We start from the raw sequence: 13780 nt of genomic DNA on the forward strand, positions 1-13780 counted from the left end.
GAAAAAACTGAACCAGCTTAATCTTTGATCTCTTCCCATGTCAACACTATGACATATCATTTTGTTTAGAAATGAATTTGTTAGGAATGCTTTTTAACTTTTCCTGATTTGCAATCTATTTGAATATTTTTAACTAGAAAAGCAATTAAAATAATGTAAATAAACAGTATCCATTACTGTAACTGAAAGAGGTTTTTTTTGCATATAGAAAATAGACATTATGGACTTAAAGAAATCTGAAAAGTCTAGCACTTTAGCTACTTTTCTAGCTAAAAAGTGGATTTGTTTTCTTAGGATTGCTTTTGTGACTAATTAAATGTATTCCTATATACAAGTCTGTAATTTTGCAATTATTGTCAAAATCCTATTCAGATTATAACAGTAATTGAATTGGAACTTAATTTCTTAAGCAATTTTAGAGTTGAAGCTAAAACCCACTGTAACCAGTCATGTTGATTATTTATTGTTCTTTTAGCTTTTATTTTGTAAATTTTCTTTTTTAAGTTCAATTCTGATAATTGACCATATTGCAATGAAGGACTGATTGACTCACTAACTGTTGAAACTTTGCATAATTTGTATGTATGAAAACACGTATTTTCACTAGAAAGACTAGTATGTACAGTATATTTAATTCTGAATTGTCCAGGATTTTTTTCTTGCATTTTTTCTTTTTCTGATTAGGAGTATTATGAATATAGCTTACATGTGAGATTTTAGGCTATGGATGCATAACCCATATCCCCATGAATGACAAATGGCTCTTGGTCATTTATTGTAATGGTACCGTGTTTCCCTGAAAATAAGACAGGGTCTTATTTTCTTTTGACACCCCCCCATTTTGCCTGGGCCTTATTATCAGGTGACCACACTCATGAGCAGCCACCCAGCAACCCCCCTTTCTAGCCGGGCAGAGCGCCACCCACCAACCTAGCGGTATCCCAAAGGCATCAAGCAATGTGAGCGCCTTTGCCTCCCCCTGGCTCTTGTGCCTTTGCGCCTTCGGGATATCGCTAGGCTGGTGAATGGTGCTCTGCCTGGTTGGAAGGGGGGGTTTCCAGGCGGCTTATTATTGGGGGAGGGCGTATATTTTTGCCCACAGGAAAAATATGGCATGGTCTTATTATCAGGACATGTCGTAATTTTGGGGAAACATGGTATGTGGAAATGAACAATAAGGGGAAGAGAGACTGCCTAGGAAACAATCAGACAAGAGAGGAAGGAGTTCCTAGTGGCTTAATGGTTAGAAGAAGAAATTTAGGAAGGACCTGCACTAACTGAACATGTGGTTAAAAGTAACAGCAGGAGATTTGTACCTTTAGACTTACAAGATTCTGTTAAGTAGCCTTATGATAAAATCAAATTCGGTCATTTAGTTGTGCTTCCCATCTGGTATACCTGGAGGGGCTGGGATTTACCCAGGATCAGATGTCCCTCTCTCCTGGTTAAAAAAAAAAGTTTAGTAATTATAGAACAAAGAGAAAAATCCATAGAAAGAAGCTGGAGTAAGATAAGGAATTGGTTTTCTATCTCTCCAACAACCTCTGAAATCTTTAAGGAATTATATCCAGTAATTGAAGCAGAGGAACATTCTCAGGAGACTTCTATTTCTATGCAAATCTGTAGCTAAGAATTTGCACTAATTAAGAAGAAGGAGGAGAAAGAGTGTTATTGCTACTTTATGCTAACATTCATATTTTCAAAAATACCTCTGTGTAAATTATAGAATTGTCTTTCATCTTTCACTGATATTTCAGGTTGTGTTCATGTTTTCTTTACAATTTCTTGTGATCTGCAATAATATTTTGCAAACTGCACATTTAAGAAAAATGGAGGCAGAGTGCTCTTCAATTGTAGCATACCAGCACCATCTTGTGGCTTGTTTCTTTCTTAACTAATTCATAAGACAGTTTTCTAGGGCAATTTGTTAATCGTCTCCTTTTATGTTGAATGCCTACACTTTAATACATAAAAGTGTTGTGGGATTTTGTTTTGTTTTGTTTTTGCTTTGCCCCCTACCCCCACCTTTTTTTTAACCAAAATATTTCATTTTTGTCACTTGCAAGATCTCCCAAGGGGGAAGAAGGGCTAAATCCTCTGATCATCAACCTCTTCACTCATCCCCCCAGATGGAGGACCTGGTGGCTGCATGGAATAGTGCAGCCGCCGGGGCCTTGGACTGGGTTGCGCCTTTGCGGCCTCTCCTGTGGCAGCGAACCACCCAGGCCCCTTGGTTCACCGAGGAGCTGAGGGTGATGAAGCGCCACAAGAGATGCCTAGAGAGCAGATGGAGATCGTCACGCTCTGAATCTGACCGAGCACAGGTGAGGGCCTATTTACGGACCTACCTTGTGGCATTAAGAGTGGCCAAATGTCAGTATTGTGCCACTCTTATTGCGTCCGCAGATAACCGCCCTGCCGCCATGTTTAGGGTGACCCACTCCCTCCTTTCACAGAGGCCGTGGGAAGCCCCCTTGCAGGGTAGAGCAGAGGAATTTGGGGAATATCTGCAGGACAAAATCGCTCAGATTCGCAGCGAGTGGGTCCCCTTTAGTGGTCTAGAAGGGACGTCGGAGGTGGGTCTTGAGGCACCATTCTGGGAGGAGTTTGACTCTGTTACTGCCGACGATATGGACAGGTTGCATGGGCGACTGCGAGCCACTACATGTTAATTGGACCCGTGTCCCTCCTGGCTTATACTGGCATCCTAGGAGGTCACATGAGGCTGGCTCCAGGAGTTAGTCAACGCTTCCTTGAGAGAGGGGTTCTTGCCGGCCGTCTTAAAAGAGGCGGTGGTGAGGCCCCTACTCAAGAAGCCTTCCCTGGACCCAGCTATGTTAGCTAACTATCGTCCCGTCTCCAACCTTTGCTTTTTGGCGAAGGTTGTAGAGAGTGTGGTGGCACAACAGTTCCCACGCCCCTTGGAGGAAATTGATTATCTGGACCTGCGCCAGTCTGGTTTCCGGCCCGGCCACAGCACGGAGACGGCTTTGGTCGCGTTGGTGGATGATCTCTGAAGGGCCAGAGATGGGGGTTGCTCCTCCATTTTGGTCCTATTAGACCTCTCGGCGGCTTTTGATACCATCGACCATGGTATCCTATTGCATCGTGTAGAGGGGCTGGAGATGAGGGGCACCGTTTTGCGGTGGTTTTCCTCCTACCTCTCTGGCCGAGCGCAATGTGTGCTGACAGGGGGGCAGAGGTCGACCCTGAGGCCTCTCACTTGTGGGGTGCCGCAGGGGTCGGTCCTCTCGCCTCTCCTGTTCAACACATATATGAAGCCGCTGGGCGAGATCATTCATGGTTTCGGGGTCGAGTACCACCTGTACGCTGATGACACTCAGCTGTACATCTCTACCCCGAAACACCCCAACGATGCCGTCGAAGTGATGTCCCGGTGCCTGGAGGCCGTATGGATCTGGATGGGAAGTAACAGACTCAAGCTCAACCCGTCCAAGCCGGAGTGGCTGTGGTTACCGGCACCCCTGTTCAACCAGTTGGTTCCATCACTGGCCATTGGGGGCGAACAGCTGGCCCCCGTGGATCGGGCACGCAATCTGGGCATCCTCCTGGATGCCCGGCTGTCAATGGATGACCATGTGACGGCCATGGCAAGGGGGGCGTTTCACCAGGTTCGCCTGGTGCGCCAATTGCGTCCCCTATTGGACCGGAACGCCCTCCACACAGTCACCCATGCGCTTGTGACGTCCCGACTGGACTACTGTAATGCTCTCTACATGGGGCTCCCCCTGAGATGCACCCGAAGGCTGCAGTTGGTTCAGAATGCGGCCGCGCGGGCAATTGTGGGAGTTACTAGGTAATCCCATGTAACACCTCTCCTGCGCGGGCTGCACTGGCTACCTGTGGCTTTTCGGGTGCGTTTCAAGGTGCTGACTATCATTTTTAAAGCGCTCCATGGCACAGGACCTAGGTACTTGCGGGATCGCATCCTGCCCCATACATCCCTTTGGCCAATCCGCTCTCACAGAGAGGGACTCCTCCGGGTGCCGTCCACTAGGCAGTGTCAGCAGGCGACGCCCAGGAGCAGGGCCTTCTCTGTGATGGGCCCGACCCTCTGGAATGACTTCCCCCCTGATATCAGAAAAACCACCGATCTCCGCTCCTTCCGTAAGAAGCTTAAAACCCACCTGTTCAATTTAGCCGGCCTGGCCTAATCCCAGCTTAGTCCCTCAAGTCTGTATTTTAAATTTTTAGGGGTGGGTTTTAGGTTGTTTTTAATTTTTAATACTTTGTACAGCCTATTGTTTAATTCGATTTTATGGGAATTTAAGGGTATTTATTTTTGTATACGGTTTTTAATGAGATGTCTGTACACCGCCCCGAGTCCCTTCGGGGAGAGGGGGCGGTCTATAAATCAAATAAAACTTAAACTTAAAACTATGTTCAGGAGAGGGCACTGTAAAATGATTTTAGATAGTGCATTTGGGTTTTTTAACTGGCAAAAAAGTAGCACAAGCTGTTACAGTCCTGTCTCTTTTGCACACCAAGATTAGGAGATAGGCACCTGGTGAGGGCCCCCAGAAGATAAGTGTGGCAGCAGGAACTATAGTCTTATCTTTACCTCAAAGTAGAAGGTAGGACCAGATTTGTGAAGAGATTGAGGGTTTCTAGGAGAAGATTTGAGACCACTAACAATCTAGTCTACTGGCCAGTGATCATTTAAATGAGTTTTATCATTGGATATTAAACTTACTGTGAAAATATTTTTGTTATGGATTATCTAAATTTTTCATTCAGATTGTTGTTCAACTGTTGTTAAGAATTACTCTTATTTACAGCTTTCATTTATTAATACAAATTGGAGGACCAGATCTCAAAAAAGGGGAGGAGAGAATGAGGGTTTTTTATTTTTATTAATGAATTCTATATGGAATCTTCAATGTTCCAAACAACAAAACATCTGTTGAGTTTTGGGGACATAAAACCAGAAAAAATCAGAAAGATTTTTTTTTAACCAAGATATTAAAATTGTTGTTTATGCCTAGCTTCTTGCACAGGAAGATATAACCTCTCTCCACCAAAAATCAACTCCAACTAGAATACTTCAGTTTGTTGGATTCTAAACAGTACTGTAGAATGTTGCTGTTTGTTTGTTATGCTGTTTCTGAAGGAATTCCTGTTCATATTAACTGTCTACTTAGAGAAACTATGTTCATCTGATTGGATCTGAACAAATAGTTTAAAAATGTCAGTGTGAAGCTTTACTTAAATCTCTCTTTTTCAGTTATAAGAGTATTTTCATTGCTTATTTGAAAATAATTATACCCATTTTGGCAATTTTGGTACTTGCTGCTAAATATGATTATCAGTTACTATTTACTATCTGTTGCCTGTATTGAATCTGACTCATCTGAGAATAATCAGCAGAAGTGATGGAGACAGAACCTATCCATTTACATTGTCTCCTCATTTTACATTGAGTGAGCTTCAATTTACCCATTGCTGTATAAACATTTAAGAGTCAGATTGACTTTTGAGCGAAGTCAGAGTATGAGACAAGGCTGGAAATCAGATATTTAGAGGAAGCGAACTAGAACTATGATATTCTCTTGCATAGATTGAATATTAGGAATGGAATCTGTAAAGCTAGGCATTAATTAGAGAGTCTCCATTGCTATACAATACACTTAGATGTAGTTAGTCTTAAGAAGTTTGGCTAGATTTGTTTTAGCTTCGGTGAATCTGTATTAGGTAATGAACTCATCTGCTACTGCTGTAACCTAGGGGTTGTGGCTAGTCTGGCTTAGTGGTAAATAGGGTTAATTATCATTCAGTTTACTAGTTTTGAGTTAATATTTGTATGGACTCACTCTATTGATCAGCTTAAATTTTTCTGAGAATTCAGTTATGATGTAGTAGATGGGAGTGCTGAAGCCATCAGCCAAAATAACAGTACTGGAATGTGCATACTGTGTTTTCCAAATCTTGGAGAGATTGCTGAAACATAGTTTCTAGCATTCCTCTCTATGCTTTATGGCATTGTTGGAAGATGATAATCAACAATCTCTTTGAAGGTCACAGTCACCCAATCTTGCTTTATTGAGAAAAAAAATCTTTTACTCTCTGGCTCCTAGTTTTAGTTTGCAAAAGTCTGGAAAACCACTCTATAGTAGCAAACAGAAAAGAAAACATAAATTCATTTTGGTATCTTGTAATCATCAGGATTTGGATTTTTACAGTCCAGATCAAATAGACTTAACTTTGTCCAATGCTAACCATTTTCACTAAAGATTATGAGAAAACAGCACTTCTAAAACACATCATGTGGAATATCTGCTCTAATACTTTTTAGGACAGGAAACACATTGTTAATTGACAATTAGAAAATAAAATTAGAACAGCAATTCCATATGATGTGTTTCAGCAGTGCCCTTCTCTATGCCAAAGTGCCATTTGTATGCTTATAAGGAAGCTTAATTGCACAAATACTGATTTGTTAATGCTAAAAATAGCAAAATGCCACTTTTTTTGGCATTTTAGGCAAAAATCGGTAAGAACGTAACCCAATCTACACAAATCTACCCTGCATTTCATTATTCCCCAAATTCCTCTGCTCTACCCTGCAAGGGGGCTTCCCGCGGCCTCTGTGAAAGGAGGGAGCGGGTCACCCGAAACAGGGCGGCAGGGCGGTTATCTGCGGACGCAATAAGAGTGGCACAATACTGACGTTTGGCCACTCTTAATACCACAAGGTAGGTCCGTAAATAGGCTCTCACCTGTGTTCGGTCAGATTCAGAGCGTGACGATCTCCATCTGCTCTCTAGGCGTCTCTTGTGGCGCTTCATCACCCTCAGCTCCTCGGTAAACCAAGGGGCCTGGGTGAATCGCTGCCGTAGGAGAGGCCGCAAAGGCGCAACCCGGTCCAAGGCCCCGGCGGCCGCACTATTCCATGCAGCCACGAGGTCCTCCATCCGGGAGCGGGTCAGGGCTACAGGAAGTGGCCCAAGCTCCGTCTGGAACCTATCAGGTTCCATCAGGCGCCTGGGGCGGAACCATCTAGGACATTCTGGTTCCGCCTCCCCGCAATGGGGGGTAGCGGCTGGAAAGTCGAGCCGGAGAAGTGAGTGATCTGACCATGACAGGGGTGTAATGACTAAATCCCCTATTCCCAGATCACTCCTCCACTGGCCAGAGACAAAAGCAAGGTCCAGTGTGTGACCTCCCTCGTGTGTGGGGCCCTGAATTACTTGGGTCAGGTCCATGGCTGTCATGGAGGCCATGAACTCCCGAGCTGCCTCGGATGTTTCCCCTACCGATGGCAGGTTGAAATCCCCCATGATCAATAGCCTGGGGGTCTCAACCGCTATCTCAGCGATCACCTCGAGGAGCTCGGGCAGGGCCGCTGATGCATAGCGAGGAGCCAAGTATACAATCAGCAAGCCCAACTGTCTCCCTGGGCCCCACTTCACGCATAGGGACTCACACCCGGTTATCTGTGGCACAGTGGACTCTCTCGGCTCAAGGCCTTCCCTTACGATAACCGCTACCCCACCACCCCTACCCAGGGCCCGTGGCTGATGAAATGCACGGTAACCCGGTGGGCACATTTCCACGAGGGGGAGACCCCCCTCGTGGCCCAGCCAGGTCTCCGTTATCCCCGCCAGGCCCGGCTCCCCCTCCGAGACCAAGTCGTTAATGAGGGGGGCCTTATTGGTAACGGACCTTGCGTTGCATAACATCAGTCTCAGGCCCCGGCTCTGTAGGTCCTGACCACCTAGATTGCGGGGGTTGGGACAAATGACCGGCCGTGTCCAATGACCACGGTCTCCCAACTGGTTGTGGGATCTTTGTCTACCCTCGCACCTACCCCTCCCCACGACCGTTGGGATGAAAAGACCCTCTACTGGAATATCGTTACTCCCCCTCCCCTCAGTAGCTCCGCTCACTCCCTTGCCAACCCCACCTGTCGGCCTGGCACTAGTCCCTCCCTCAGCCTGACTAACCCCACCCCCCCACCCTGGGACCCCCTAAAACACGAATAAAAAATTTAATTAAAAACCCCCTGAGTTTTCGCTTCGTCCATCTCTCTGGATTAATAAATCCCTCATCAAGGTGGGCCCTCGAAAGGGCGGAGGGCCATACTTGCAAGAGGGGGGACTCCCGCAGTAAGATCAGGCCTGCCCTCGAGTATATGATGGATTAAAAATAAATCTTATCAGAAGGCGGAAAAAGTAATATGGAATATCAAAGACTGGCTTTATATATTGTTGTATTAAAAGGGTGATGTAAAATATGGCATATACTTGATCTGTTTGCACTAATTTTAGATTTTCAATCCAATGCAAGTAGCTTGATTTAAGCTAGAAAGCTTTAAAACTATTTTTGCAGGTAGGATATTCAAAAGAAAACCTTGTGTATGAAGTTGTCTGGAACCAGCAGATTTTATTGGAGGTCCTGCTGTATGTTCCAACGTCATAACATGCTAAGTAATTAGATATACTATATGTGACAAGGTCTTTTCTGTAGCATTTCTTCATCATGTTTATTCATTATAATTTATTACAGGATTTATATCCCAAATTGTTTAAAAATGTAACTATTGCATTCCTTCCCTTCTGAGTTTTAGATAACCAAAAATGACTTTGTTAGCTTTGTAAGACATTTTATTGTCTTGGCTTTTTTTAAAGGAATGTTTTATTATTTTTTAAAAAAATATTTTTATTTGGTGTGTTTTTGCTGTATTGTATTATCTTTAAAAAAATAGTAAGCTCCAGACTCTTACTATTTAATAATTGTAAGTTTCAGCCTTTTCATTCTCTCCTTGATCCCCAAATAGATGTGGATGAGTGTGCAGAGGGGAATGGTGGCTGCCAACAAACTTGTGTCAACATGATGGGAAGCTATGAGTGCCATTGCCGTGAAGGCTTTTTCCTGAGTGATAACCAGCATACCTGCATCCAGCGTCCTGAAGGTTGGTCTTTAATGTTTTTTCTTTCTGCTTATCTGTATCTCTTTTGGATCTCTAACTTTATCATCAGGTTTAAAGAAGAGATGGGAAATTACAGTTTCTTGTATTTGAGTTGGCCTTGCCTGTGGATAGATAAATAGAGAGTGCCATTACAGTCCTGCATTCACGTTTTGGGATTAGCATTTCCCAATGTGTGATGTTCTCCAGAAGTCGGCCAAACTGGTTGATAATCTCGGTAATTGGCTCAACATGCTGTAAAGACACCCGATTGAGAGAGATTATTTATACTCTGAGTTGGCTGCTTCTCAGTCCCACTTCAGACAGTGATCTCACTTCAAACACCCAATTACAATTGAAGTAAAACACAAAACACACATTCAAATTGGTATTAACTACTGAAATGGAGTAGGACACAGTAGGTTTATTTTGCTTGTCTGACAACTGATTAGTGTGCTGATGAGACAAATTTCAACTCATATGAACTGCTGGTTTCATTATTCTGATTTAAATCATTTTTCATCGAAGTTTTTTTTGTTACAGTTTCAAAATACTCTTAATTAACATATGATTGTAGTCATAGTTAGACAATTCATCTCTCTTACTGGAATTGCTGGACAGTGGGCGTTCCTATATTTAACTCTCTTATTTCTGCTGACATTTGTAATAGCAAATGAATTTTCTGACCAGTTAATCTGCTAAACCATTTGGAATTTTTGAAAAAAAGAGTTAAGTTTACCTGAAGCATTAGGTGTCAAAAATTTCTTTGATATAACATTTTAAAAAAATGTTCAGAATTCCCAAAAGATAAATAAAAAGAGTGTAAATTTCAAAATTGACCTGCTTTTATTGTATATACCTGCCCACCTTTCTTGCAGAGCAATATGTATTAGTAAATCACTCTCAGCTGTGTTCTGCAGGTTGGTTTTGACATATTCACACAAGTGCGTATGGAAGGTTAATGCAAAAATGTAACACTTAGAACCGCATTTAAGATATTTTTTTTTTGCACGAGAAGGAAGGATTTGAGCTCTATCCCAAATGTGACTCAATTTTATACTCTGTGGTGACTGGGAATAACAGGATTTGTAGCCCAACACCAAGAAACCTGGAATAGATTAGTTGTTTTATGTGTTTAGGAGCACTCTTCTTTTACTGGTGCTCTCCAGATGTTTTGAACTTCAGTTCCTGGAATTTTCAACCAGCATCATCTTTGAAGTCCAGTGGCACTATTGTCCAATAGTGCCACTGGAAGACAGCAAGCTGAAGAAGACTGAGGGGTGGGGAGGAGGATATAGCCCATTTTAATGATGAGGGCATATTACAACTGTATCATACTATGAATGTCTAGTTTTAAATAAAATCCCATTAAATTCTGAAGCATTCAATAACATTCAGATTACTAATGTTGTTAATTGGTTGGGTATTTTCCTTTATTTTGGTTCTGCATTATTGCTACCAGTTTATTTAAGCATTTTAGAATTATGATTCAGTGATTTCTTATAAAGAAAAAATAAATCAGCTGGAATGGCCATCTCTTGTGCTTTATCACAATAATAGATGGGGCTTATATATTGCTTTTAACAGAATAACAGAGTTGGAAGGGACCTTGGAAGTCTTGTAGTCCAACCCCCTGCTCAAGCAGGAAAATGTTTACCTGCTAACAAATTGTATGGTTAATAACATGCCTAATACAGATGCAGAAATTGAGCCTGAGAAAGTGGCATGTCAACCTCCCATACTGTTTTTATTGAGATTGGCTATAATAACAGAATTTTGTGAATCTGATAGTGCTGTACCCCTCTCTTTTCCTATGCTTTTATGAATTAGGGATCTATGTCTGAGCTGCTTATGAACCTATGTGCCCTTTGTGGATTTAAGATATGTTTTTCTTCTCATCACCTTGGTAATGGAACTCATATATCTCTACCAAGGTCATTTTTTCTACCTTGCCTTAGGTAAGGGCTGTTCAATAGGAAAATGAAAACTTATGGGCCTAGGACTCAAGTCTTCTCTTGGGAAACCTCAACTGTACCTCACTGATTGGAAGAAAGATAGCATGAAGATAGAATAATTCTGGGAATATAAAAACCAGATGTATATGCACAGTGTTTTATATTTTGGAAAAAAGGCTTGGCACTCTATGGGTGGTATCTGAAGTGGTGAATCGATCCTTGTTATGAATTGTCATCTGAGATTCATTCTGGTCTTTGCACTTGGATGAAGTGAACAGGTGCTCTCTATGCCACTTGTGGCTTGAATATACGCATGTCTGGATTCTTTGGAATAATTGGGAAGGGAGAGAAGCTGCACCCAGGAAACTGTCAGTACTTCCATACCTGATGACTTAAAAGAGACAGTGGTGCAGCTCCTTTTGAACATTTCTTCCTTGGATCTAGCAATATAAGACAACTGTCATCCAGCCTTTTCAGTTAAGAGAAAGTTATTGACCAAGTGTTGGGCTTCAATTACAGAGTACCCTAGAGGAAGCAGATTGTCTGAATACTTGTCTTTCAGGATTCACATCTGGACATAGGATGGAAACAATGGTGAATTATCTTTTTTGAGACTTGGATGGGACAAGTGTACTGGTCTTGGTCCTGTTTCACTTCCTGCCATGTTTTGGTACCTCAGCCATTACACAAACTATTGCAATATACTTTACATGAGCCTATCTTTGTAGTTAGCAGCAAGTATATCAGCCTTTGATTTGGCAAATGAGAACTGTTGTATATAACAGTATATACGTTTGTGTTGACTTTTGAGTATTTTCAGGTGGAAGCAGCCCATCCTATGCATTTGTTCTGGTGGGAGATGCTTAATATTATATATCCCACTCCTTTAGCCCAGTTGGCATCTCCATCATATTGTTTCAAAAAGCTATTAAAATGAAACTTTTCCATAGGACCTTTCAGAATTAATATTGCTATGATTCAATAAGAGTTGGCACTAATGTTTGTTTTTTGTCTTTGCTTGTTATTTTTACTTCTATTATTTCTATGTTTTTATGGGTTTATTTTTATATATTCGGGACAATTTAATACTTACAGCTTACTTTTTATTATAAACCAATCCTGATTGTGCAATATGTAAGTGTAATAAACACTTAATTGTCCCTCTACCTACGGGTGTACAGTCAGGAGTTGTAGGTTTTGTTCTGCAATAACTTCAGAACATGGATCTGCCCTCCCAGAGCAACATCTCTGCTTGGAATCTTTCCTGGCTTCTGTTTTTCTTTCTGTTTCTTGAATAAAGAACCAAGAAGACTATGACACAAGAGTCCAAGCAAACCAGAATGACGTCTTAGCTCTTCAAATGTTGGAAAGCTCAATGGCTACCCTGTTTGGAGTCTTCCAGCCTGGAGCATTAACTATAATTCTGAACTATAATTCTTCAAGTCTTGGTATTAACCTTGCTTTGAACTACGCTTTGTTCTGGAGTAAAATTTTACTCACCTGATTCTACCCCAAAAAACTTGATGCCTGAATTTCCTAATATATAGCTTAGTCTCCATTGCTGTGCTATAAATGCTGCGGGAAAGCAGCGTCTGCTTAATACACATTTTCTGGCAGACAGCCTTTTGCTATAGATTATTATGTCATTTACAAAAGTTGCAACAAAACCAGACAAGCTTTTTCATCCAGGCATCAAAGATCTTGTGGGTCTCTTTCAAAATAATGCCAAATAGAGGCAGCTTCTGAAGTAGAAGATACTAGAGGGGAAAAAAACTTACAATAACAATCTATAAAGCTTGTCTCTTCTTGCCTCTTCTTGTGTCATCTTTGTTCTCTATCCTGCTCCAACCCCAGTGTTTGTTTTCTGTAGTTTTAAATAACCTCCTGAAAAACAAAAACAAAAAAGAGGCTTTGTTCTTGCCATTAAATTTACTTTGGCTGTAGAAGATGTTGTTTTGAATTTGAATCCTTTCTGTTCTTCAGTCCATGTGTTTTTCTCCAGTGTAATTGTTTATTGTGGTAACTTTGTTCTTTTCAGTTCTCCATCTGTGCACCTGCATTTCAGACTTCAAAGCAGTTTTAATTGATTGATCCATGATAAATTGGAAGTGACAGACAAGGTTATTGAGCTTATTCGGTGGTGATAAGAGCAGTGAAACCAAATCACCTCTCTGCTTTTATTATGTGTCTGCCAGTTTTCCTTCTAATAAATAGCTGCCCGGCAGATCACAGTTAGTTATTAACTGTCCTGAACACATGCATCAAGCACAGAGGCGGGTTTCTGCTGGTTCGGCCCAGATTGGGCGAACCAGTAGTGGCGGTGGTGGCAGGCTCTGCCCACCTGCTCAGACGCTTCTCCGCGCGTGCACAAGCAAACCGGTAGTAAAAAAAAAATGGAAACCCACCACTGACCAAGCAACATGTCTTTAACTATCATTTATTGGTATATATAGTAAATATATCCAGTGTGTGTATGTGTGCGGACCTAATTTTTAAAAATTAATGACTATGTTTCCTGTATGGTCTTCCAATTTTTATGGCTAATTAAAACATCAAATTGATGCTCATCAGATTTTGCTCTAAATTATTGTTCACTTTCATTTCCATCTTTACTTTATTCCCTCTTTAGATTATTGTCAACATAACTTTTCAGTTTTCTCTTCCTCTTGTTTTTCTTTCTTGACTTTAGACAGTACTCTAAGGTTGCAAGAATGATAAGTACAGCATTACTTAAACGCATCTTTTCTCTTTTTACTGATTCAGCTATAAATAGATTCAGACTCCCATTGTTTCCCATTCAAGTCATTCAGTTCAGTTCAGTTTTTTTTAATTGGGGCCTAATACATCGACATTTTTGTTCATTTTTACTGCGTTCTTTATTATCCCATAGTAAGTTATT

The 13780-nt window shown here is 41.6% G+C and overlaps 1 protein-coding gene across 9 annotated transcripts in view; it reads left to right on the forward strand.

Moving 5' to 3' along the window:
* The window catches only part of SCUBE3 (signal peptide, CUB domain and EGF like domain containing 3), a 121243-nt gene that overhangs the window by 46354 nt on the left and 61109 nt on the right, over window positions 1–13780 (forward strand). For all 9 annotated transcript variants that reach the window (XM_081948542.1, XM_081948545.1, XM_081948547.1 and 6 more), the window contains one exon: window positions 8798–8932. In XM_081948542.1, coding sequence (XP_081804668.1) covers window positions 8798–8932 — 135 coding nt within the window. The remainder of the gene's footprint in view (window positions 1–8797; window positions 8933–13780) is intronic.

Source organism: Natrix helvetica (assembly GCF_964273705.1).
Source record: "Natrix helvetica genome assembly, chromosome: 3".
Taxonomy (NCBI): Eukaryota; Metazoa; Chordata; class Lepidosauria; order Squamata; family Natricidae; genus Natrix; species Natrix helvetica.